Below are 26,827 nucleotides of genomic sequence, written 5' to 3' on the forward strand. Positions count from 1 at the left end.
GAGCATCAGAAGCAAATTTTAATTTTTTTTTAGCTCGCATAAATGTACAGAGAAATATAATGTCTCAGTAGCTTCTAGAAACGTAGATAACTCTTCTAGCCTTTCTATAATTTTGCATGTCTGATCATTATTCCAATCGTTATTGCAGAGCTAGCTATTATCAACTGTGGCTACTGACAAACTATATCATGATGTGTTTCTACCGTGTACTATAACTTTGGAAGCAATTTCTCATACTCTTCCATTTGATTCTTAAAACAACTCTAAGATGTAGGCAAGATAAACATTATTATCTCAATTGACAATTGCGGCAAAATAGAGCCAGGTATTTTTATGGTATATGAAAATTGGGCACAAATAGAGAATGCGATCTGAAGCTCGGGATGAGATCATTCTGTCTCCCTACTACGCTCAGACCAACATCAGGCTTTGTGAAATTTTTAGTCCACAGTGAAGCAGAAGGTAATACATTCTATCTCAAGCCGCAAAATGACAACGACACGTCAAGTTAATGAGCAGAAGCGAAGCCAGAGGCGCTGATGGGACCATCCACCCGTCACAGAACACAGTCTGAGGCACCCGAGTTAATAACCGTTTTCTGGATTCTGCTAAAGTGGAATAAAATACGAGCCACGAGGAAGGGTTCTCTTGGTCACAGGTTTTCAGCCTTCGTTTATTTTCAGGTCCAGTTGCGCGAAGGGTAAATGTGAATTGGGAGGATCCCCGGTTAAAAGGGACCAAGGCGGTAACAGCGTGATCGAGAAATATACAACTATATGTAACAAATATGAGGCTTCTGCAGAGAAAGGAAGAGAAACAAAACCAGAAAGGTGACCTCAGGCGGACGGTCTGTACACCCCATAATTCCCAGAATCCCCTTTCCTGCTCGGTTCTGAGTTAGAACTGGCCCAAAGGGAACTTGCAGGAGATGTGGCGCGCTGGACTCTGCTCTCTGCAAGGCATTTTAGTCGGCATGCTGCTGGACAGATGGAGAGGGCCTGGTAGGCTCCAGCTTGTCTTCACTCTCTGCTGTACGCCCAGTTCTTCCTGGCCGCTGCCCTGTCAACCAGCCATCGTCCCCGCCAGCGCCACGCATTTGGCTGAAGAACCACAGAGGCACAAGCTTCACAGATGCCTCTTATGAGCTTCTCCTTCACAGCAGCATAATGGGCTAAAAGGTCATTATATCTATTTCTCTCTCTCTGTCTCTCTCTATCTCTATCTCTCTATCTCATCTATCTAAATCTATTTCTATATCTATATCTAAATCTATATCTATATCTATTTAGAAATATGCATATATTTCTAAAGAGTACAGGTAATTAGGATTTCTTCCTTAAATGTTTGGTAGAAAGCTACGTTCATTTTGGAAGGTTATTATTGATTCATTTTTTTTAATGGCTAGAGGGCTATTCAGTTCATCTACTTCCTGTGTGAGTTTTGGTAGTTTATGTCTTTCAAGGATTTGGCCCATTATCTAATTGTTGGCGCCGAGTTGGTCCCAGGATTCACTTAAGACCATTTAACATTCAGTTTCTGCAGCTGGGTATCTGCAGTGCTGTCTCTGCAAGGGCGACCAGCTTTATTGATGATATCGGTGATTTGTGTTTTCTCTCTTTTGTTGATTAGCCTTGCTAGACCGTTTTACATCTCCGTCGAAGACTTAGGAAGGACATTTGTAATGTGAAGGATGAAATTACATTTGTTCACAAATATAGTGAGCATTTAGTATTATATTCGGTGTTGATTTTACCTGAGATGTCAAATGTCACCCCAAGTCACTCTAAGTTCTGTGTGGTATTAATTTGAATTCTCAGCTCTTAGAAGAGTCGATTAAAGTTATTTTAAATTGAATTTCAAAACAGTATATATATATATATATTTTTTGGCTACCTTATAACAAAAGTTTGCAAATATTCAGAAGACTGTAAGATATAGAGAAGAAATTTCTATAATTCACCCATACATAGAAAGTAATGGTAAATAAATATTTGTCTTAGGTGGACGTTTGTGTTGAGAGGAATAGAACATTTTAGAAAAGGAAGTTTGAAAAAATTTATACAATTCAAATAGCAAGAGAGAGTTTTGGAGTTATGGTTATACTATGCTGTATAAGGACTGAACAGGCAGTAAGAACCACGCACCAGGAGATGCTGCAGGTCCTTTACTCATGCTCTATAGGTAGCAAGCACAGTAAGCACTCAATAAGTGTCTTGTGATCGACTCACCTTAGGGATGATACAAATCAGCAGCCTGGTTTCCTGAGACATCCAGGTATTAGGATAATTCGTATTTCCAGGAATGTTTAGATATTCTATCCAGTTCTTGCTCAAACATTTACTTTACTGATTCACCATATCGATATCAAAAATAAGTAAATTTGTCTAATATATTTCTTGAATAGATTGGAAGTAAGGATAGTAGTTTTGCCATTGGGGGGCATTTTATATACATATATATATTTATAAAGATTTGGTTTTGTTTTTCTTTGTACATTACAAAAAAAAACAAAGTAACTGCTATTGGGCTGTGCCTGGTGACGTGTATTTATTAAATGTCTTCTTTGATGTCAGCTCCGTCACTCACTTTGATTCTTCTGATATTACGGAAGCCTCACACTCTCTTTAAAGGCATGGCCCTCTGAAAGAAAAACCCTTCTAGCAAATTAATCTAGTGAATCAACTAGAAATGCCCAGCTAATACTTAAAAATTAAGTTTGACGAACAGATATGGTAAGCATATTTCCAGGCTGATCTAAATCCAGCTGACAAAGCCCTCTATATCATAGGATGGAAAATAATATGGTTATTAGAAGGTGGGCATAATGGTGAAGGAAAAGCTATTTTCCAGTCGTGTGATGCCGTGAAAGCCACTTAAAACTCTGGATTCTCTTTAGTAGAAAATAAGTGTTGATCTCCAATGTCATTTTCAATATGAATATTCTATAATTCCACCAAACCAGAGTCAACCTAATGAAAATTATATTCTATCATAACGTAGGGTTTAGGAAAACACTAGAAATACATAATAAATTCTCAGTGATCTTACATTTAATAAAGGGCCTTCTTTTACTTTATTTTGAAAATAGCAAGCCAATAAATAAAGGAATAAGTGACGTTTCAAAGGTTAGCAGAATATGATTGTCAGAATTCTGTTTAATTACATAGTTACAGTTCATCACATAATAACAAAAATGTAAGGAGATCATGTAATATTACAGTGCTGACAATATTCAATAACTCCTGGGTAAAAACCATCCATTTAGATGTTCAAATCTCAGTCATGCAAAGTTGTGGCAGAAAGTAGTACTTTTGAACTGCTTAACATTCTTTTTTAAGTGATGGAGGAAATTTTAATATTGCGCAACTATAAATGATCCTTCTGGTAGCAATCGCATTTGTAAATTTCTTATAATTATGTCTAGTACCATAATAACAATAGAGTACTTTATCTATCGAAGATCAAGATATAGAAACTATGAATTCAGAAGGTTACTCTTAACCTACGCATTTCATGTATTTTTACCAAGGGGATAAATCACATGGACAGATTTAAAAATAACTTAATTTCCTAATTTTATTATTGCCTCATTATTATCATATTTTCTATTCTGCCAGAAATTTACTTTTTGGTTCCAGGGAGAGTATTCTTTCCAAAAGGTAGCTCAGCTAGTATTTAAGTAGAGCTGCTTCAACTATTATCTGGAATAGGTTGTGATTAAAGTTAAAGGCTATCAAATCACATATTCTTTAAGGGAAGCAAATTTGTAATGGGTATTTTACTTCATAACAAGGGCTTAGCATCCAAAAATGATCTTTATCAAAATAATCATAAACATATTTAATCAATGAAAAATGACACCCCTTCATAATGTGCAGGATAAGACTTCACAAAGTATATATAAATTCATTTAAAATAATTTACAGAAAGCAAACATATAACACATAATTTAATATATTTTGCAGATTCACAGGAGTAAGGAATTTGCCAAATGGGATAATTTCGTGTGGACCTAAGACGTTAACTATAGTGGGACACATAGAGGTCAAAAGTCAAAAATGTGTGTGTGTGTGTGCGCGCGCGCACACACATGCATTCCGGCTTGGGTGGAGAGGGTGCTGGGAAGGGTATTCTGCTGTCCGCTGTAAAGACAACACTCGCTTTTATGCTCATTTATTGTCAGGGAGTAGCCTGATTTGTTACTGTGATTCATATGCTGCCTCCTATAACTAAAATAATACAGAGTGTCTTAGAACTGGAAAGAATCTCTATTTCAGGTCTTCACAAAAATATAAAGCTTCTTTTTCCCCACTCCACCCACTGACATACATTGTTTGATAAGAATAAGCATTGTTCCTTGAATTATGCACTAGATATGTAAATCTGAATTTGATTAATTAAATTATTTCATTTGGACCTATATCCTGTTAATTTCTGATTCATATTGTATATCAAGATACTATCACTTTATTCTTTATTTTCCCTGCCTTTCAGCCCTTCTGTCAAATACTTAATGATACTGGAAAACCATAAAACCCCTCTCATGATGTTTTCTTTGAGAGAAGACCTGTGGTGACTTAAAAAAAAAAAAAGTCATTATCTTAGTCTCCTTTACCTGAATCTAGGCTTTTAAATTTTGGATTCCTGAAAATAAGCAACTCTTAAGAGGCTGTGGATCACTTCGGTGAATTAAGACGGCAATCAAATTCCAACACGAACACAACTACAGGGTCAAGGTAGAGGCCTCGCCCTATAATTCTGTGTCTACAGAACGGTTGATCTTATGCTCTCTTTAAGTCTAAAACAATCCTCCAAGTAGAGAACAGATCGGGGAAGTTAATTGTATCAACTACTAAAACTGCCTCCAAATAACTATTAGAAAATTTAAATCCATTCATTCCTCTTAAAATCAGGATGGAATATACACTAGGGCAGCGGGGATAACTAAAACTTATTAAACAGAATTATTAGAAGGAATTTGACGTATTCCTATTCCTATTGCTCTTCTTTAAGGGTTTACAAGACATTAAAATTTTAAACTCAGGAAAAGTATATGGAAATCACAAGTAAAATGTGGTTTTCATGTTATTTGTTCATTTTAACATTCCTAATTTATCTAAGCTTTGGTTAATTTAAATAATTGCCCACTGTTGTTATAAGAAAAAACTTGATGTGTAAAGTATTTTAATGTAAAAAAAATTATTCCCCAAATTTCAATTGAAAATGGAAGCTTTTTGAAGTTCTCGTGAAAACAAAAATGTAGCTGTGATGCTATTAATTCTCTAACGAAGTTGTGACAAATGCCACAAATAATTAAACCAAAGTGCTACAGGGTAATAAAGATCCCCTAGATAATAACTGCAATTATAATATGATGAATTAATAGGAATACAAAACATAGACAGCCATTTTTTTTTTTTTAGTTCGCTGTCATTTTAGGAAAAGTAAGTCTGAATTTCCAACAAGGAACTGGATGACAGTGTAAGCACAGCGACAGGTACACCAATCATTCATGACCTACAGCGAGTCTAACGAATCACCCCACAAAGCCTCTCTGCTGACATAGTTGGAGATGAGTTCGGGAAGAATTAGCAACATCTGAAAAATTGGGGAAAACACTTACACGTGCAAGGGCCTGTTAGTTTATGGGCCGTGTGGCGTTTCTCAACTCCCACTGCATGTCACGGGGAAACGAGGTGGAGCCAAGGAACCAATCCTGGCCCAGGAGCCTGGAACTAGGCGAACCTCCTCTTCACCGTTTCTTTCCTGTGGATAAATCACGACGTCCATGGGTTTCATTTTCCTCTTCGGCAGAACGTAGAGTTCGACCTCGATCCTGTGCGAAATCCTCCAGGGCCGATTAGCTTTCCGCCTACCTAAGAAATGTGCCCCAGATCTCATGACAGTTCCGTGGGGGTCTATACACTCTCCAATGCCTCCCCTCGTTGTAATAAATTGTAGAAATGAGATGATAACGATGCACATTCTCCAGTACGAAAGTAAGGATGTATGGTAGTTTCAGGGGGGAAAAGGCGGGTCCAGCTTTCAAAGAACAGTGATTGAGAACGCACACGTGGGGCCGGGGGCATCCTCTGACACACTCAGGGCCTGGCCAGTGTCACTGATAACCAAGTCTTCGTGTTGGAACCCAAAAGGTCGACCATACGAAAATGGTCCTCATGTTACAGAGGAGACATTTTACCATGGGGATTTCGTGACACTTCCTTTCGCGTTGAATACTTTTCACTAAGTTGAAGGAAGTATGCTTGTTGGTCACGTGTCGTCCTTCGCGCGGTAACGAAAACATTGCACAACTGATGGACATACTTCTTGCCTACTCGGGACTCAGTGACAGTACTTAGTACTTGGCCTTCTCTCAGTCTGGGACATGGAGCTGACATTGTAATGGAAGGAAGGTAGACCCCCAGTGCCACTCTGGATGTCTCTCTGGGGGTCTCCGCAACTTCCCTAGACTGCCACCCTCCCGACGAGTCCCTGTCCTCTTTCTCTGCCCTCTCCATGGGAAATTGCACTCCAGAAATTTCACTGGCTAGAATTTCATTTGTGTGGCATGTCACCTATTGTCGTAACGATTAAGGTATGTCTAGTAGGCATACTTTTACTGATTTTGGAAAGGCCGAGGTTGGAGGGTGGTATAGTTAATTATTGGTAATTTGAAATTGCAAGATATCAGTAGACATAACATGTTAACAGAATTGGAGGAAAACGCATCCTTTTCACTGAGCAGTTCTTGGCATAGTGTCGGTTATAACATGAAGTGTTAAAGGCCTTTTAGGCTCGACTCCACTGAATGTATATTGCTTATTTCTTGTGCTCCGTTATAAAAATCAAAACCGGCCTACAATTTTTTTTATAAGAATATAATTTGCTTAGCTTGTTTTCATTCTATCATTAATGGTTGATTTTAGGAAGTGTCTCCAATAACCTAGGGAATAAGGTACTCATGCTTTTGAATGGTTTTCTGAGATATTGAACAAAAAATGAGGGGCAGACATCAACTTTTATGACCTGTTTTTAATATCTACTATTAAGATACCGCATGCAATAAATTGGATCTGTAGAAACTGCTAACAGTGTAAAGTTATTTATCAGTCCACTGTTTCTATATCGGACAGGAAGTATAAGTGATTGACCATTTAATAGGTGATAAATAATTTTCAAACCTAATTGCCCAACGAAGACAGAGAAAAATTGTACGAGACACTAGGGCCAGCATTCTAGTTGCTACTTGGTGGAAAAGGTGAGGTTTACTGTTAATAAGTGTTTCACTTTATTTCACATGCTCTGTCAAACTGCATCTTCCCTAATGCGTAAGTAAATATATATTTCTTATTTCATTAAGTTCAAATCGTGGCAGCGGCTGGAGCCTATCGATTCATGAATATTTACGACCTGCATAAATCAATTAGTTCTGAGTTTCTCTTATTCATACAACGAATAAGTGAGCGATGCGTTTTCTTCCCCTCCACCTCCGCCAGAATAGCGAACTACTGGGTGAAAGCTGTTTTGTACCTTTCTGCATTTTAAATATAATGTTGTGTGTACAACAATATTACTTTCAAAAGAAAAACCGGGGGACATAAAAAATAAACTCACTCATGTGATGTTTCTGGAGCTGTGTACGTCCTCCAGGCTTTCTCTGCTCCCAGGGGAGCCTTTATGACTTCCGTTGGGTCCCCTCATCAGGCTTCTCTTCCAGCCCGATGTGGAAACGGACCACCTTCACTCACCTGTCTCCGTCTGGATGGAACCCCAACTGAGTCACTTCTAGAAGGAGCCGAAAAATGTCTTTGGTTCATAGCAAGCCACTTGCTCACAATGAAAAAGCCACACGTGTATTAAAGATAGAATACAATTTCAGAAGGGACAACAGTGCCTTGCAAAGTGTAGAGGCATCTTCAGTCAAAAACCTACGAGCTCAAGCGAGTTGAACACGTGCCTATGAATGCTCTAGATGCTCCAGCGGAATTGACTTTATGACGTTCCAGAGACTGGTTCAGTAACATTTTATCTTTGGTTTTTGTAGATGATTTATTCTGCTTGTCATTGTTTTTACAATGTACACTGCCTTATGCCAAGCATACTAGGTTAATATCAATTCTCCTATCTGTTCATTTAGCAATTTTGACTCAGCTACAACTGTAAGTATAATTGGAGGACTACGCTAGAATAAATCCTCAGAAATGTACCATGGCATATTGTAGAGCATCATTCTCGTCGTGATGAGATTAGATAAAGACGTGGGCAGGAAATTTCTATCTCCCAGACTCTTTCTGTGGCCCGATTTTCAGAATGAACTGGCCCAAGCTTATGCCTGTTCTTTGATGCCCTCTCAGTTACGCTCACCGGAAATGACCACGAGCAAGTGGTGGTCTTGGAGAACTTCATGCAGGTCATGTGTTCCCACCTAATAGACACGAGAGCAGACTCATCTACTTAGCGGAATCCCCTCCGGACTCGCTGTCTCTGCTTCTGGCACATTCATAAAGCTGAGACAGGAACCAGGACCCCCGAGGACCTTTCCCCCAAAGTCCCCTGTAGAAACTTGTGGTCTCTAGGCAACAGCTCGACTGAGTGAGCGATTCCACTAGGAGCTGTGCTCAAATGGTCTCAGCGGGGAGTTGCTCTGGTGGGTTTTATTAACGGCATTTCGAAAGCGAATGCCACATCGTGCTGAAGTCATTCGGAGGCGTTTCAGTCTGAGAGCTGGGATTTCCGGAAAGCTCTGTCAGCGTCAGGAGCCAGTCACCTGCTCTTGTGCTCTGTCAGCAGAATTCACCGTCATTTTCTTTTCTATCCCCGAAAGCTTAGGATAATTATTTTTTCACAGCCACATTAACTCTTATGATTAGCATCTCGATGGGTTGTCATACTTATCTGAGAGATATGGAGAGTCTAGGTAGTTGCTATAGGGGCGGATTTACCCAGGAGAAACTCAGAACCATTGAATTCTGTAGTAATTCTCAGAAATGAACTGTCAATCCACATTCCAGCTAAGGATAGGGCTGAAAAAAATCTCATCACAGATCAGCAAGACGGGTTACCCTTTCAACGGACTCACTTTGATCATTTTAAAAAATTGTGCATTAGGGGAAAAAAAAAAAACTCAGGTTTTCATCTTACGTGACCCGAGCTCACTGCTGTTTCATGCCCGTGGGAGTATTTGTGAGGGGACCATCTCAGGCACGTGGCACCGGACAATGCAGGCAGAATTGTTTTTATTTTTACTTGAATGCACTCCAAAACTGAGGGCAAAACTACCTTGGTTGACCTGAATGAGCCAAACTTCCCTCGTTCGCGAAGAAATCACCACTTCTCTTTAAATTGTTGAAGGTTTGTCATTCAATGTCAGAGATGAGAAAAATTATATTTAATTCATTTTCTCACCATGCCAGCCAACCCACGTTCAGTAAAAGGACAGAGGGGCCCAGCAAACCCCCATCACACAGCAAGCGACAGGCCCCTGAAGGCTCTGTGAGGACAGCTTCCGGGAGATTTTAAACGATGCTTACGGTCCTGTCGTTTTCCTGACTGTAAAACAGCTCCGCTCTTTTCAAGGGAATTGTTACTGTCTTAAACGTCTTCTCCTTTAGAGTCCTTCTTTTTCTTGAAATTAAGTGGAAGCGGACGGGTGATCACACCCAACCTTCCCCACCGAGTTCAGCAGGATGGCCGAGGGGAGCAACATCGTGAACCAGAAGGGGACGCTAACCTGAAGGACAGCGCGGTGCCGTGACACGTGGGACAGCTGGATGCCGTTCTTCTGCTCCAAGGCGTGCCCCTCCTCACACTTGTCATTGGAGCACACTGACTCTATAAATACTTTTGCTAATAAGAAGCTTTTTGTTTTTTTTTGTACAGCACTATTTAAAAAATGGCTATTCAACATAACGATCTTAATTTTAATGCACCAAATTACAGGGTTTTTTTTTTTTTTTGACAATTTAAGTGAGCACATCTTGTCACCCTCAGCACACATTTGATATATACTTGTAAAGTGTAGATGGATATAGCAATATCCACGTTTGTCTACAGGTGCGCGCGCGCGTACGCACGCGCGCACACACACGCACACACACGCACACACAGTAGGGCTACAAGGCCCTGCTTGGTAGTGTGGTCTAAATGTCTTGTTCCCTTAATGGTCACTGGGCTTATTTATATGGAGAGTTATAATGCCATTTGTGGAGCTTACTAGATTTGTTCCTGTCAAGACCTTCCAAGCCACACGGCTTGCGGTGGGTCACCTTTATGTCAGAGGACCAACCCCGTCATCAGACAGAGCCAGGAGGACAGGGGCTAGTCCCTTCACTCAGGTACAACGCACGTGGGCAGCTCTCATGGGGCCCAGGCTGCTGCTCCCGTCAGACCCAGAGAATTTTACTTAAAGGACTGTTCATACGATTTGGATTCTATTTTTGTAAAACATAGATTTACCCCACCCCCCCTCAAGAAATTCAATAAATAAAGGACTTAGCCACGGAACCAAGGAGGCAGAACTCCAGCTTTTACCCTTCCGCTGGCACCGGGGCCACAGCGGACCCATTTCGACTTTGGCTGCAGTTGGTCCTCCGGGCGGCGGAGGGCGCAAGGCCGCCCGCGCAGGTCCGGGTCGCACGGTGTCTCTGCTCGGCCGCGGCTGCCTGCGTGTCACTGGATGAGGCTGGAGCTGTAGCTGAAGCCGTAGCTGCCCGAGCGCGACAGCGACTGCGGCGTCTCCGCGCTCTGCTCCGCGGCGTAGCTGGGGAAGGTCTGCGCGCGCGACATCTTCGACGCACCAAACCCGTGGCCTGGAGGGAGAGAAAGGAAGCAGAGCTGTGGGCCCGGGAAGGGTTCGGAAAAGCAAAAGGACACATCGAAACGGACAGCGCAGACGCCAGCCCTCGTGTCCTCCGCAGTGAGCTCCAGGGACGCAGGTGACAATCGGAAAGCTCGGCGCCTTCGTTCCTGGATGAGTTAGTGAAAAGGGTCACCTTCGGGGCCCGCCAGTTTCCTGGCAGAAACTCCGGATGCCAGAGAGCCAGGTACATTTCCTCAGGATCTCAAGCTTCTACGATCCTTCGACTTTTGAAACAGAAGCAGACAGGCTTTTCCCAAAAGAAGCTGTTTTGCATGGAGAGCCCATAAGCCTCTTTCTTTGCTTTAATACTCACTTTCGGCCTACAGAAGCAAGGCACACACTTTTTCATACCCTTTTTGAGTAGGCGAGCTACACTTTATCCTAACGGTAACCATCACTGATCAGGAAAAGCGTTGGGTGACAGCTCTGGCTCCCGGCGGGGTTGTAACTGCACCCACATCGTGACACACTTGATGGAAATGATAAGCCTTTCTGCATACCCAGATAGCCTAAAAGTTCAATCTTGCAGAAGATATATTTTGAGACAAATCCATCTATGCTTTTTGTAGTTCACGTGCACCCCTGGAGGTGAGAAATTGGCACACACACACACACACACACACACACAGAAGTGATTACTGGAACACTTGTCAGCATGCCAAAAATGGAGGGAGACAGTGCGCATTCTCAGGCCTCGGACGAACTTGCTCCCCATCCTTCTTGTTGACCAGTGACGAGTAATTCTTCGGAGCCGAGAATGATGATAACCTAACGGACAAGCTTAGCAGGGAGAGAGGACGGACTGACCCAGTGTGCTCTGCCCTTAGAGCGAGCATCAAACCCAAAGGCGGAGCCGCGCTGAGCCGGGTCTGCGTTTCATCTGGGCTCTGTGGCGAGGGCGCCAGGGAGGGCCACCTGTTACTCAGAAGCACCCAACATCCCGTCAGGTCCTCGCGCGGTGCCGCCCTTGGCAAGGGCACGCGCTCGAAGCCGTTTCCTTGTCAGCTGTGTGTGGCGACTCGGAACGTATCCTGGCAGAGCCCGAAACTTGGGATCCAGGGAGAAAATGCAAATGAAGTGGGTGAGCAAAGGCTAATTAAATGGTGGAGCCTCTTAATGTTAAAAATTTTAGAGGGCGAGATCTTGCTTTCTAGGTAGAAATCCTTTTAGAGCCACCGTTGGCCTGATGCTCTTCCTGACTGAGATTCGGGGTGTGCCCCCTGCCCCTCCTGCAGGTCTCTGCTGAGCTTCCAGAACTTTCCACTCCCTTCCCTCCTTCTCCCAGGGCCCCCGAAACCCCGTTTGCTCCTCTGGCCCGAGGGCGCCAATGCACCTGCTATCGGCGCCTGTCTTTCACAGTTCCTTATTGGTTTTGAAACTTCAGCCGCAGCTCTTTCAATAGGCCATTGAATTATCTTGAACCTCAGCCGAGAACGTCTTCTCTTTCCGGTAGGAGACGAAGGATGCAGTGCGGGAAAAGGCAGCTGGGACCAGGCAGCAGAGTGGCGACCGAGAGGGGAGACGCGGGGAGGTGCGGGCTGGGGACTCGGGAGCGGAACCCAGGTCGGCCTGCCTCCTTTGCTGCATACTGGGTGCAGCCCCCTTCCCGGGGGACTTCGGGTGACATCAGTGGTCTTATACGGTCTTTTGAGTACGAGATCAATATGTATTAACCTAATTTGGACACGTTAAGTGTTATCACCACTTTAGGGATAGGATGTCACAAAGGAGAGGGCCATCTGTGTGGGTGGTCCAGGAAGGCCTGCGTAAGGAGGTGGCGTTTCGACATGACGTTTATATGACAAGGTTGTGACACACTACTTTGGTATGGGGAAAAGTAACTTAAAAATCTTAACAGTTTTGCCTCTTTATCTTACCTTTGACTTGCTAGATGATGATAATTCTTTTAAGTGGAGATACTGGAATTTACGGGCATAACCGGATGGAAATTTAAATATTAAGGCCAAGTTCCTGGCCTTGGCTTTATCCTGATATTTTTTAAAAATCGAGAAATATCTGAAAGAGAACAATGCTGAAACACACCTCTAAGTCACATTGCTTGTGGGCTAAAAACTAAGGTTTAAGTTGCAAATTCAGAGGAGTCGTTGCTTGTGCAGCCGCCGTGTAAAAGGTCAATCATGCAACAAATATTTGCCAAACATCTGCTAAAATAGTTCAAAACTCCACCGGAGGGGACCAAGTAAAGGAATTGCGGTCCCTGGCTTTACAGGGCTCACAAGCTCCTTTGAGAATTTGTGCGACCAGAATAGACAGCAATAAACATCAAATGAAGAGTCCTCACAGCCCGTGCTTTGCAGGATCAGAGCTGGACGCCAAGGGAGCTTAGAAGAGCTGGTTATAGAACCAGACACGTCAGTTCAACAGTCGAACGTGACCTCTGTTCCACAGTGTGTGCAAACAGCAGCACCACCGCCGTGAACTTGAAACATACGGACTTGAGGTCTTTCCAGCTCTACCATCCCTTTCTGCTCTTCGCCTTCCTGCACGGAGAGAACATACTTTCCCAAGGTGTGTGTAGGACTAAATGAAACCCCCGTAAGAGGACACCTGGGCTGGTAAGTACCCAATGCATGTTACGTTTTCTCCCTTCTCTCTATATGGAGTGGGTCTGTTTTTATCACTTTTTTGTTCAATAACTGTATTTCCTCCCTCTCAGCGTGCTGTCTCTCACTGTGACAGGTTTTCAATGTCGTTCTTTTCCAAGGTCAGTCTTGCTTTCTTCATCTCCTCTTTGAACAACTTCTAGTCTAATTAGAAATTAAATTGATGATTTTCCTTAGCTCAACCGTTTCTTTACAGATACTTCACAAACGATGCTATTTAACACTTATCACAAAATAAGCATCCCTCGGTCAGAACTGTACGCGCGAAGGCTCGACAAATGCCGTTTGATTTTTGGCAACAATAAGTGTGAGAACAAAAGAGAGAAATAATGAAGCATTTTCTCAACATTCATGTGAATTATGCCCTTAGGCACTGTTGGTGAAAACAAAAGAAAAAACAGAAATCAACTTTGTGGCTTAAATGAAAAGCTCGCTGAATAGACCTGTTCACGCCCCTACACAGAGACTCTGTTGAAATGTTTTCTAACCTTTCTCTTCACTCATCCCGAAGGGCAGGTGAGGGGATGTGGAGGGTGCTATCATTAAAAAGCAACACCTTCGTCGACCACCGTCAAGAAAGTTCTTTTGAATTTTGGTTTCTACTTCATTGTATATTCATGTTTGTTTTGATAGAAAATATTTTCCACCCACACATGCAGGGAACCGTGGCAATTTGGGAAAACAAGCAGATCCTCTTGCTTGGAGATTTGAAGCACACCCTGAAATGACACTCACACCATTCCCTTATCCTCTCTCTCCTGGGTACATATACAAGGTCTGGGCTGAGAAATATAGTCCTATTTCATTTAAAAAAACAAACAAACACACAAACAAAAAACCCCAAGGAAATATGCTGGATATAGAGGCACTTAAAACGTGCGTTATTCTAACAAAACTGTGACTTCTCCAAGTTTCGGAAACTTAAGCGTACCGCGCGATGAGAAAGGCACAGTCACTCCAGACATAAAGGAGAATTTTCGCTGCTGCGTCATAAAAGATTCACGCCAGTCATACACGAAAAGGAAGCAAATCCGAGTGCAGGACCAGAGTGCCCGCCACACCCAGAAGGGAAACAGCCCCCCCAAACAGCCTCCCCTTCCCCGGGGACTGAGAAGCGCCCTGTGGCTGGCACTGAGTATCACCATGGCCCATGGCCTTTCTGCCAGCCTCTGGTTTCCTGTACTTAACTGACACCAATTACTGTCTCAAGTCAGGAGGACCCCGGAGCATAAAACCTGTGATGATTAATGGGTGAGAAGCAATGGCCTCAGTAAGGCGACTCGATTTGAATTGATGTTTTATTTGTTTGTTAGAATCTGGAGGAGAGGGAAGGGAGCTATCCCTTTAAATAATAGAGCAAAATTTTCAAAATCGAAGTGGAAAAAAACATGGGTTTCAGTCCATAAAGAAGTGATTTGGAAAAACCATGATATCATAATCACCATCCACTAAGTACATATCACGCAGATCCCATGCTAAGTACCTTAGAAATAGTTTTTAAAATCCTCATATCGCTTCTGCAAAGGTGAGTCTGCGCACCCTCATTTTGCATGTGGAAAAAAACAAATTGGAGCTTACGGGTGCTGAACAGCTTGCAAGCTGGCACGTGATCGAGCAGAGTCACCCCCGCAGCCACAGCATTGCCCCTAACGCATGGCTGCACTTCCTCACAGAGACCCTCACACATCTGTCTCCCTTTACGAACCATGAAGTATACACGTATTTATTTATGCATAGCCTCGGAGGGGCAGAAATAGCGATTTTCACAACCCAGTTCCTACAGACTTGATCGATGCGCCACTAAAACGGTGAAGTGTGTTGTCAAAGACCAGAAAACAATTCAGGCAAGTAAAGCTTTGTCTTAGTCATCTCGGGCCACCATGATAGAGTGCCACTGGCTGGGTGGCTTAAACAACAGACGCCTATTTTCTCATAGTTCTGGAGGCTGGAAGTCCGAGATCGACACAGGCAGGTGGCTTTCTGGCGAGGTGGCTCTCCTGGGCTTGCAGGGCTGCCTTCCAGCCGTGTCCTCACCTGGGTGCTTCCCCGAGCCTCCAGCTCATCTTGCATGGACACCAATCCTATCGGACCCAGGTCCCACCCAGACGACCTCATTTAACCCTAACTACCTCCCTGAAGGCCCCATCTCCAAGTACAGTCACACCGGGGTTAGCTCTCCAACCTATGAGTTTTCGAGGACCCAAGTCAGCCCATAGCAAGCTATTAAATAAATGGACACAGTGACAACCGTGCTGTAATGGGTGTGTGTGGAGCCGGAGGGAAGGTAGAGTAATCAGGGGGATCGTTTCATCAACTGTGCATGTCTAACCAATGTACTGTGTATGTGAAACTGATAAAAGAATGTTTACTCAAAAAAATAAATGGATTAGGAGACATTAACTTAGAATAGGGAGGTGACGTTTCTTCCTCTTGCTAGAGATTTTTATTTTCTTGGTTTTTCTCTGGAAGGTATTTGCACTTATTAGTAAAATTATGTAATTTGGTTCAAGATTACATAAAATGATTGAATATGACATGTAACGTTTTTTATCCTTTAAACTGTCAAAGAAAGAATTTAAAACTGAACGGCGGTGTTATGCCGCTGAGTCTGAGGCGAGCTGTCGCTTTTCGCCACACTCACTTACATCCCTCCTGCAAGACGCGAAAGTGCTCTCTTTCTCAAAAGATTAATCTGGATATTAGTAGATGAGAAAAAAATTTCCCAAGGATGAAAAATAGCATCCCGTTGCTTAATTTCCTTTTGCTACATAAATGTGTAATTTTTTTATGGTCAAATTTGTGTTTTCTGGGTTTTATATCTTGATAATAAGTCCTCATCACAATTGATTCGAATGTTTTACTTTAATAAATTTTTATTATTTTAATACATTTTCATATTTTCATAAATTTCCTCAGTTATCTTCAGCTCTGTAATCCACTGGGACTCTATCCTGGTTGATGCCCTAAGCCAGCGGTCCCCAACTTTTTTGGCATCAGGGACCGGTGCTCCTATAAGAATCTAATGCCTGAGGATCTGAGGCGGAGCTGAGGCGGTGATGCTGGCCCTGGGGAGCGGCTGCAGACACAGAGGAAGCTACGCTGGCTCGCTGCTCACCTCCTGCCCTGTGGCCCGGTTCCTAACAGGCCACTTATAGTCCTGTCTGTGGCCCAAGGGCTTGGGGACCCCTGCCCTAAGGTGAGGACCCCTGTGCTGTGTAAAGGTTAGCAGAGTCAGCTCTCAAGGGAGGCTCCTAGGGTGTGAGCTCCAGCTCCACCCCTCACAGCTGGGTGACACCTGGAAAGTTATTTAACTGCTCTGTCCCTTAGGTTCCTCAAGTGTATGACGACAATCATAACGGTTTCTCCGAATAGAATCATGTATTAAATGAGTCAGTTCATAGCAGCACCATCTAACAGCATGCTACATTAGTGTTAGTTTAGAACAATATTAACACTAAGAGCAGGAGTACAATATCATGGTACACACACACACACACACACACACACACAGCTCATTACCTCATTTAACCTTCACAACTGCCTCTGAGGTAAACAGTGTTTCCACTACTGTTGGGTACCGATCCTTTGTCATCTGTTTTTGTCCTCTCTGGAATGTTTGGTAACATCTCTCTGTTACTAGTGTTATGAGCTGCATGATGATATGTCTTAGTGTGAGTAGTTTTTCAAAGACTGTATGAGATTTTTTTTTCAGTCAAGGAACTCAGGTGTCTCATTTATGGGGAATAGTTCTGAACTGTTATTATAACTTTGTTAATTATTTCCCTTGCACTATTTTTTTCTGTGTTCTCTCCCACTTCTGCTGTCTTTTTCTAGACCATCTATTATTTATGTTTCAGTGCTGTACTGATCTTGTAATTTCCCAATCTTTTCTATTTTCACTCATTTTTGCTGCTTTACTTTGTGGGAGATTTGAGATTTGCTTAACCTTATCTTTGAAATTTACTATATTATAAAAAAAATTCTACGACTCTAATTTTAATTTGCAAAAGCTTTTCCTCTCCCGTTTTCCTTTCCTCCTTTGCTACCATTTAAAAAAATACCCATTCATACATTTATTAATAATGACACTTTCACCCCCAAAACTACGAACCTTTTTGCTTATTTTATAAGTGGACATTTAAACGTTCTTTAGACGTTATCTTCAAAAATTAGTAACTCTTGAATGGGAAAAATGCACATTATTAAATTTAATGTAGTACCCAGCCTACAGTTATAGAGACTGGTGGGTTAGCAACAACGTTCTAACACTGAAAATAGACATAATGTAGTGTAAAATACTCTAATTCGCCTTAAAGATGGTTTAATTTGGTTTAATTTGATTTGTACAGCATTGCCTCTTTAATACTTATTTCATAAATTCTCTAGAATAAAAATAATCTTATATTTATCATTCCGGTTGATGTAGCATTCATTTATTCCCATTGCTTGCATTTAATTTCTCTTATATTCTAGTCACCTACTGGGATATTCATTTTCTACAACTGTGATCTCTTTGTAAAACTTCATGGAACTTTGCACTGTTAGCGGAATGCACTTGAATAATTGTCGCGTTTATAAGCAATCTGTGGCAGCCGATAAATGGTAAATATTAAAATGAAATAATCTAAGTCGAAACATAATCTGAGGAGAAACACAATATGAAATGAAACTTTATGAATGTTGATCAACGAGAGGAATGGGGAAAGAGGGTACGATGAAAAATGCGGCTATTTAGTTTTTAAACTAGAAATGTTCCATCGCTATTTTTAAGGGGTTAGTTATAAAACTTTAACTACAGGTTAATAAAAGCAAACCTCCACATCGATATGTCTCCGTTTTCATTTCTGAACCACGTTATTTGTAGAACGTCTTTGCAATCAAAAAACTATTTAAGATCAGAAAGTGCGGTACTCCCACAACTACGATCTGCGGTATCGTTAAAAATTTACTGCAAAGTCACAGTACTGTCCTACAAATCAATAACGAGGATACATATAAGCCTATCGTCCTTAAGATGTCTCAAGGAGAAAGTAGAAAGTTTTATGTGCTATATTTTTTTTCTCAAAAATGTAAACTAGTGCAAAGAAACACTTTTCCATAAGAATGAGATTTCCCTACATAACATATACTTAGAGATTTGCGTTATAACGGAAATATTACAGCAAAATATATTGACCGTTACATAAGTGTACACAGGAGGAAATTTGCAAAAAGCTTAGACTACACACGAGGAACATTAATGAAATTGTTTAAAATTTACTCTCAGGTTTTCAGATAATGTAGCACAGTTTTATTCTGCAGCAGATCCAAGGTTAACCTTGAGGATTTCTGAAATGAGTTTGAGAATGTGTGTCAGAAAAATTGCTTAGCACTTGATAAAGGTCTTATTTTTCATTTCATTCTCTGTAGAAGTCTGCCTAGGGCATGTCCCCCCTAACAGATAAGGGCGATCTTTCAGAGAGCTGATAATCACAAACAAAAATTTCTCTTCTTATGTTTGTAGATAGTTCCTTTATTAAAAAGTGTAAGACCACAATGCCCATGCGATCATGGCTTTCGAACTCTATATCTCACCATTATGGATTAGGCCCGTAATGGAATGCCAATAATGCAATATAAAGATCCCAATGACGAGTGGCAGCAGATGTGATTGGGAGACGGGGAGGGGACACATCGTGGAGGGTTCATTGTGCCTTAGTGAACGGATTGGGTATTTTCCCTAATGGGTGACAGGAAGCTTTTGAACGACTTTTAAAAGGTGAGTGATTGGATCAGATTTGTGGTTCAGAAGCTCGCTCAACGGGACTATGGAGTCACTGTTCTCAACCCTTTTCTCGCTGTAATACGTCCGATGGATAAAATTCAGCCCCAGATCGAACAATTTCTCGCGGAAGGCTATTTCAATGCTATAAAGAAACCTCTGGTTTTATGTGCATTTCATAGGGTTTATTTATAATTCTGCTCCATTTTCTCCAACTAATCAGTCTTCCTCCAAGTCCCATAGGAGAGTCGAAAACTGCTGGTATCGATCTTGAGAAAAATGAGGCCAGAGGAATTAGCTGTGGTGGGGAAGCTGAGGAAGTTCTTTTTCCTTGAGGAAGATCTAGTATAAGATCTAGTTTCCTAGTATAAGTTGATATTCTAAGTTCTGAATTATACAATCGATAAGCTGCAGTAATTTCGGAACCTGGAAATCCGAAACCTAGACAATTTTATGGTTAGTACCGCTTCCCAGAGAGTAGACACTGCCCTGTCTCCATTAGTATTGCAAACATGAGGATAAATAAAGAATAAGAAATCTCAGGTTCATAAAAATGGAGTCAGAGTGTAGGACAAAAGAGGGATTCTGTTGACATTTCTTATGTTTTCTGAGACACAGCTGTAAGAAAATCGCAATTACTTTTCTAGACAGGTTGAGAAACTCATGTTAGGTGCCGTACCCAGCAGGCAGCAATAAAAGTCATCCTCTTACACCCTGGTTGGCTTTTTAATTTTTAATGAATTATTTTTATTTTACTCTCACTGTATAGGAGATTGAAAGATATTTTAGTCAGTTATTTTTCCTATTAAGTACTGGTGTCAAAAGGCTAAAAAAAAAGTCCGTTTAGGATAATTGTCATTTTACGATGTCATGTTACCTGTACTGATTTCACTGAAAACTAGCAGGACAGGGAAGGGGTTGTGATCACAGACGCTAAGGCCAGTCCTGGCACTCACCAGATGACTTTGGGTCTGATGCAGTCATACATCCGGTAGTGGAGTGCCTGGCTCATGACGATACTGATTGTTAAAATGTATCGAGCACCCTAACCATGTGCCAGGAAGTGTCGGATGTTTTGCTCTCTCCAGGCTGGTCCCTCCTTTTTTCTTTAAGAATTCACGTAGGAAGCCTTCCACACTCCTTCACCCTCCCACCCCGCCGGAGTCAGGAGCCGCGCTCAGCATCACCACGTACCTCTCTGTCTTACCTCTTGCCTCTTTACCTTGTGTCTACACTGAACTGGAAGAGACAAAGCTTATTTACTTTTGCTTCTTTGGAGCCTTGTAAAATTCCAGGCTCACGGTAGGCACTCACTAAATACTAACGAATAAAACTGTGAAAAATGCACGCATCAGCTCACTTCTCTGTGCAAAGATAGAGTTGGACGTAGAAGTATAACTATCTCAGATACTGCCCTTCACATCTTTGAAGGTCAATAACCATCTGGTGAATCAAAGTAATTTCATTATGTGGCCTGGTCCTAGCCAATGGGAAAACGACAATCTTTTTGAAAAATGAAAATTTAAATAATATAAAGCTAAATGTGATTGTCTAATGCATAGCATAGGTATAAATACGACAATAAGGAAATGACTTTTTTAGTTGCATTATAATACACTGACCCCAACAACTATGCCAATATAGAAGATGTTAAAAATCTGAGCAGATATGGGCTTAGTGAGAAAATAAGAAAAAGAGACCTGCGTGATGAAAGTTCGTTGGTTGGCAGTCGCCCGTGAGTCCTCTGCGTTTCTGCTTGTTTTGTGAGCAGAGGTGCCGATGGCCTTTGGTCTGGATCATCTTCTCAAGGCAAACAGCCTCGGAAGATGGAGTTAGTGTTGTCCTCTGGAGCAGAGGGAAGATCGTTTGTGTCCAGTGACATAAAGTTAACGGTTCCCTTTGAGACAAATGTCAGGCTGTATTTTTGCCCATTATAAAATGTCGGGGTTCCCTAACAACCTACTTGATGTGCAGGTGCCACCTGACTCTCTTTGCATCTCCCTGTGGGACCTGAGGCTCGGGAAACCAACGTAAATGCTGGTACTCTGGCTAATGCTTTTGCTGTGAGTCACATGACGCCCTTTGTCTCTGATGCAGGTATCTCATGTCTTCTGCCGAAATCCACTGAACTGTTGTTGCGAGCTAGCGTGCTTGCTTACACGTAGGGTGACATCTTAAATTCTTCATAGTTCTCGAGAACGTTAATGAGTAGTGATATTTAATGAGGTCCATGCTAAGAGTCGTGCCTCAAATTTTTGTTGGAGTTTACATTTACTCATTATTTCGTAAGATTCCGCAAAGTTTCAGTGAAATCCTTCCTCATCTGAAATACATATCATGTCTTAATGAGATGATTTACTTGATAGGGACCAATTGGACAGACAGTTTCATAGAGAGAGCTGAATAACTCCATGATATATGAGAAAGAAAGAATGAATACGGACAATGTTTTCACTTACAGGATAGAAAATCAGGTAAGTGGTCCTCTTACCACTCAAATTCATGAAACTGAAATAATGATTAATCGTAAGTTCCAGTAATGACACTCCAGTCACCAGAGAAGACATGCCCAAATTACTTGTTATGAGGAAGATTTTGTTGCTGTTATTGTTTTCATAGGAAGAATCTTTTCTTTGGGCGATTTTTTTTTTTTTTAAACAATAGCGTGCTGTCTACATAAGGACAAAATGGGGAAAAATTCAGAGAGCTCATTTGATTTTTATAAGGAAGAAATATTTATTTTAGGACAAACACAAAGCAGAGAAAATGAATGATTCCTGTGGTTTTAGAATAAAGCTTTTATCCTGTTAGAGCCTTTGTTAAAAACAGTGAAGCATGTTTTAGTCCTGAATATGGAAAATTGTTCTCACAGATTTGCTGCCCCTTAAAATTACTCTAAGAGACGATTGCTTCGCCACAATAGGGTACTTTAAAGACAGAAAATAAAGAGATTACAGGGTAAATAGCTTACAAGCTGTGCTGGTTAACATTCAAGGGATGATTCACTGGCGAATATCTCTCTTATCAGAGTTCTTTTGTTAAGATAGTTTCTTTTTTTGTCCCTGTGACAGACAGTTGAACTGAACTCAGAAGATGCTGTCACAGTGTATTTTAGAATATCCTGTTCCTGGCTGTTAGAACGCCTGATGGAAAGCAGAGAAATGTGGCTCCCACAGGAAGTACGGTGCAGCGGTTTCGAGCAGCAAGTTGAGAATCAGCCGCACTCGGTTTTATTAACTTTCAATGACTGACTTGTTTTCTGATTCTAGACCTTTTTAACCACTATGTGCAATTTTCACAGGGTGGTTGACACTTGATTCTATTGACAAAAATGTGATCGTGTAAACTTATGAATGATTTCACCTTTCAGTTTAATAACAAAAGTTCTGGTGTATTTGCATATTGCATCTGGATGCTTAAATTTACAATGTAGCACAGCTTTAAGGCTCTGAGTGGAAAAGATGATGATATAAAAATAGTAAATTTAAGGTTAAACGCCCCTCCTAGTCTTTATTCTTTGTGTTAATCAACGCACCCTATGGAGTTAACCTGTGCACAGAGGCAGTTAAATAATTGCACTGAAGTATGTATTATTGGGAAAAATTCGTCAATGACTTGCGTAATTAATTATACATGATATTCTGCTTTTTATTTTCTACTGATAATAACTACTTTAGAAAGATCCATTAAATCTGCATATGTATATTTATTATAATTTAAAAAATACGATCTTTGTTTTTCCTCGTAGCCGAAACTACAAAGCACAATTCATTTTGTTCGTCTGGGTCCTTGAGATTTCGGGTGCTGGTGTGGAGATCAGCGTAGGGTACCTGCTGGTGGTTAAGGTCATGCCTGATGTCGCAGTCAGTCTCTGGGACTGGATGTGCTGCATGGAAATGGATGTAGGACAAGTCGCCTTGAGTTCCTGGGGAAGCCAGGTTCGTTCACACATTCTCACAGCTGGGATCTCGGAATCGCAAGGGACTCTCGCTTGTTTGATGAGCAGCAGCATTTTAGACGCTTTGAAAATTTGCACCAATGAAACATTTTAGTCTAGATTTTGTTTTCATTTCACGCATACTCTTCACCCATTGAGGAGAATACATGCTGACATCGATGGCTATTATCCTAAGACTATGATAATCACATGGATTAGATACGTTAAAATTAAGAAACACGTGGACCTTGACAAAAGCTGCAGAGATCCCCACGAGCTTACTCCTAGTGACGTGATACGGCCCAGTGTCCCCGTGCACCTGTAAGAATACTCCTTGCTTCTAGAATAACAGGCCGACAGTCTCCGATAAAAACACTAACAATGGTAACATTAAAAACTCTCTTATGTGCGTGTGCAACTTCTGTTTTCGGTGTATTTCTACACAAATATTTCCCTTGAGCGCTTCCGGCAGCCTTGTAAGGGGAAGCTGGAGAATGACCACTCACATTTCACCGGTGACGACTGGAGGCTTGAGTGGCTCCTCGTGCTTATGCCATCGTCAGGGCTGTGGCTCCCACCGCTTCCTTAGAGTTGTCTGAACATAGACTCCTGGGCTTGACTCGCAGAATTTCCGATTCAGTAGGTCTGGGGTGGGGCCCGAGAACTCGCATTTCTAACAATTCCTGGGTGATCAGCTGCTGCTAATTTGGGGGCCACACTTCAAGCACTGCTGGTCTACGTAATTTCTAAATTCCCTTAAGGTTTAACCATTTGTGATTGGAAGTAAACAGCTATGGTCACTGTTGGTAAACTGCCAGTAAAACTAGGCCGGATGGCGCTTTTGATAACGAGCGACTGAGATGGAGTATGTTCATCACAAACCCAGCAGCATCTCCTGACCAGCTTGGCCTGAAGCGTGGTGGGAATCCGGTATTGGTTTTATTTTCCGTTTGAACATATGATGAACTTGCATGACTAGTGTTTACATAATAGAAATTCGTAGAGACATAAAAGCCAATTTGCATGCAACCTGATTCCTGAAGGAGCCTGTCATTTAACATAATAATGTTATATAATAACCTGCCTAGTGGTGTGAGTCTCCAATTACCTAGCCTGCCTTGTAAAATATTGATTTTTAAGGTTGATGACAATTAGACTACAGTGATTGATAAATGGGATTTATAACTGTAATTCTGGATCTCGGAAAATTAAACCAAAAAGGAATTTATTTGGGGTGTATAGCTTGCTTCTAGTCAAGGCAGCAGCTGCAAAATTTATGTTTCTTATCTATTATTCTGCTAGGTTCATGGGTTCTGAGGGAAATAATCCTATTTTCCTGCTTAATAAATACAGGGTAAGCTCATTAATTACACTGAGATTAATGTGGCATTTAGTGTAGACAGTAAAAAGTGCATTGGATTTAGTATTTGACCTTTTGCAGTATTAAAAGTTGGAACAAGCTAAAATTTAACATACAGCACAGGTCCAAAAATAGAATTAGCATGCTCCCGTACATTCTTTTATTTTATTCATCTGCCTTCCACAAAGGATTTATAGGGAACAAAACCATCTTTTAAAAAGAAACATAAATAAAACTAATTTTTCAAATTGTGTGGCTACCATTAAATATATCATTTATTTTACTAACTAGAAAAGAACGAGTAATTCTCTTTGGCTGGAGCCTTACTATGGTAGAAGACTAAAGGGAGCCCAGATAAAAAAAGACATTTAAATGGGTATAATGCAAATTTCAGTTTAAAACTTTGAAATATACCCAAGAAATCTTGAAGGAAACGTAGGCAGTCAAGCACCCAACTTAATTTTTCTTTTTTGTATATACACACATACATACACACCATAAACTTCGTTTCAATAACCAAGTAATAATGAAGGGAAATTATTATGATATCCCTCCCCTTAATAATAAATGGAAAACTTGTTTGAAAGGACAGATGCAATTCAAATGGCTTTTCTTAATATTTATTCACATATTCGTACCCTGAGAAGTTTCAGTGAAGCCGGCAAACCTTTAGTCACAGCTTCAAAAAGATGTATTTTGCTCGTTCACTGACAATTATCAAACATTATCATATGTGTGCTTTATATCAGATCAGGAACTATTTGGGAGAAGATCTATTTGGATATGCCATGGCCTATCTGGCTGCTGCTTCTTTTTTCCTTTGCTTTCCTCACCTGTGTATTAGAAGTCACTTAACCGGGTCCTGATTCTCTGAAATACTGAATAAAGACTACTGAACTGTAGAAACAGATTCAATCAACACGATGGTCTCACCTATTTTGTACGTGGCTCTGTGGATTTATAAAAAAGACTCCATCTGTTTTATTTTTCATGGATTATTTCATCAATATTCTTCTCTCTTGGGTCATTTCTTCTCACTGCTCACTTTTTCCATGAAAACCTCTCAGTGGCCATGAAGAGAGCCTTCGGATCTGTGTCCTCCCATCTCAATCCTCCGTAAAGGGCAGGACAGGAGAAATAAAACCACCCTCATAAGGGTTCATACACTTTTGTCTTCCGAGATGAAAATACTGTCTTCAGTGATGAGTTTAATGTCTCACCGGGACGTAGGCCTCCGTGAGGTTATGAACCACGAGTGCAGGAACTGTGTCTCTTTATGTGCTGTACTGAGTTCTGAATTATCTTGATAGCACTTAATCATAATAATCGTGAAACGAGTGGGTTTCAATCGCTCCCGCAAAAGCCTTCTTCTCGGCCTGGGGAGGGCGTTAAACAGAGCTCGCTCTCACGCGCTGCTTCTACAGTGCTGGGACTCGCCTGGCTTCCCGGGCAGAAATTTATGTGGACCTTTATTCTCTCCCTGTTGCTAAACCTCTCCATTCTTTGTTTTTATCCAACTCTGCAGAAACCCGATACGTACCCCTCACCAAAGTCAAAGTTAGAGAAAACTTACGGCTCATTCATAATTAATGAGCATGTAAGTGAATGTCAAAAATCCTGGCTAAGATTTCCTGAGGAAGCTTAAGAAGTCGTTTGGTTTCCAGTGGTAAGATGAGTAAGTTCTGGGGGTATAACGTACAGCATGATGATGGCAGTTAAGGACGCGGGAGAGTATACTGGCAAGTTACTAAGAGAGTAGATCTCGAAATTTCTCCTCACAGGAACAAGAAATGGTGTTTAATAGCAAAACAAACAGATACACAAGCCAACACAAACAGGAAACGATCTAAATGCTTGACAGTGGGAGTTGGTTGTATCAATTATGCTACAGACACACTGACCGGAATATTACACAGCCATTATAAGTGGAGTCGTGCAGGATTTTACTGAGGGTGTACGGCCATGAGATAGTACTAAAGAAAAGCCTGCTTAAAAGAGGTAGTTTGAAAGGTGTGATTCATGGAGTACACAAGTGAAACGAAACAAAACTAAAGAAAAAAGCTGGACATAGCTATATACGTAAATACCAACAAGATTTATAAATTTAATTTACTCTCGTTTCTCATTTTATTCTCAGTGCTCGTTTCTTTTTCCAAATTTTCTGCAATGGCCACACATTATTTTAATCAGAAGTATACGTACTTTAAGATACATTTAAAATAGTAAGTTGCTTGATTAAATATTCTTGGGGAATTTATAATTTTCTAAATACGTAGTCCTAAAA

The 26,827-nt window shown here is 41.2% G+C and overlaps 1 protein-coding gene across 1 annotated transcript in view; it reads right to left on the minus strand.

Annotated features, from left to right (window-relative positions):
- Nucleotides 1-3,049: 3,049 nt before the first annotated feature.
- DOK6 (docking protein 6) overlaps nucleotides 3,050-26,827 on the minus strand; it is a 272,262-nt gene continuing 248,484 nt past the window's right edge. The window contains exon 8 of the mRNA XM_039839865.1: nucleotides 3,050-10,811. Within this exon, the coding sequence (XP_039695799.1) occupies nucleotides 10,672-10,811 (140 nt within the window). The 3' untranslated portion in view covers nucleotides 3,050-10,671. The remainder of the gene's footprint in view (nucleotides 10,812-26,827) is intronic.

This window comes from Pteropus medius, unplaced genomic scaffold (genome assembly GCF_902729225.1).
Source record: "Pteropus medius unplaced genomic scaffold, Ma_sr-lr_union100, whole genome shotgun sequence".
NCBI lineage: Eukaryota > Metazoa > Chordata > Mammalia > Chiroptera > Pteropodidae > Pteropus > Pteropus medius.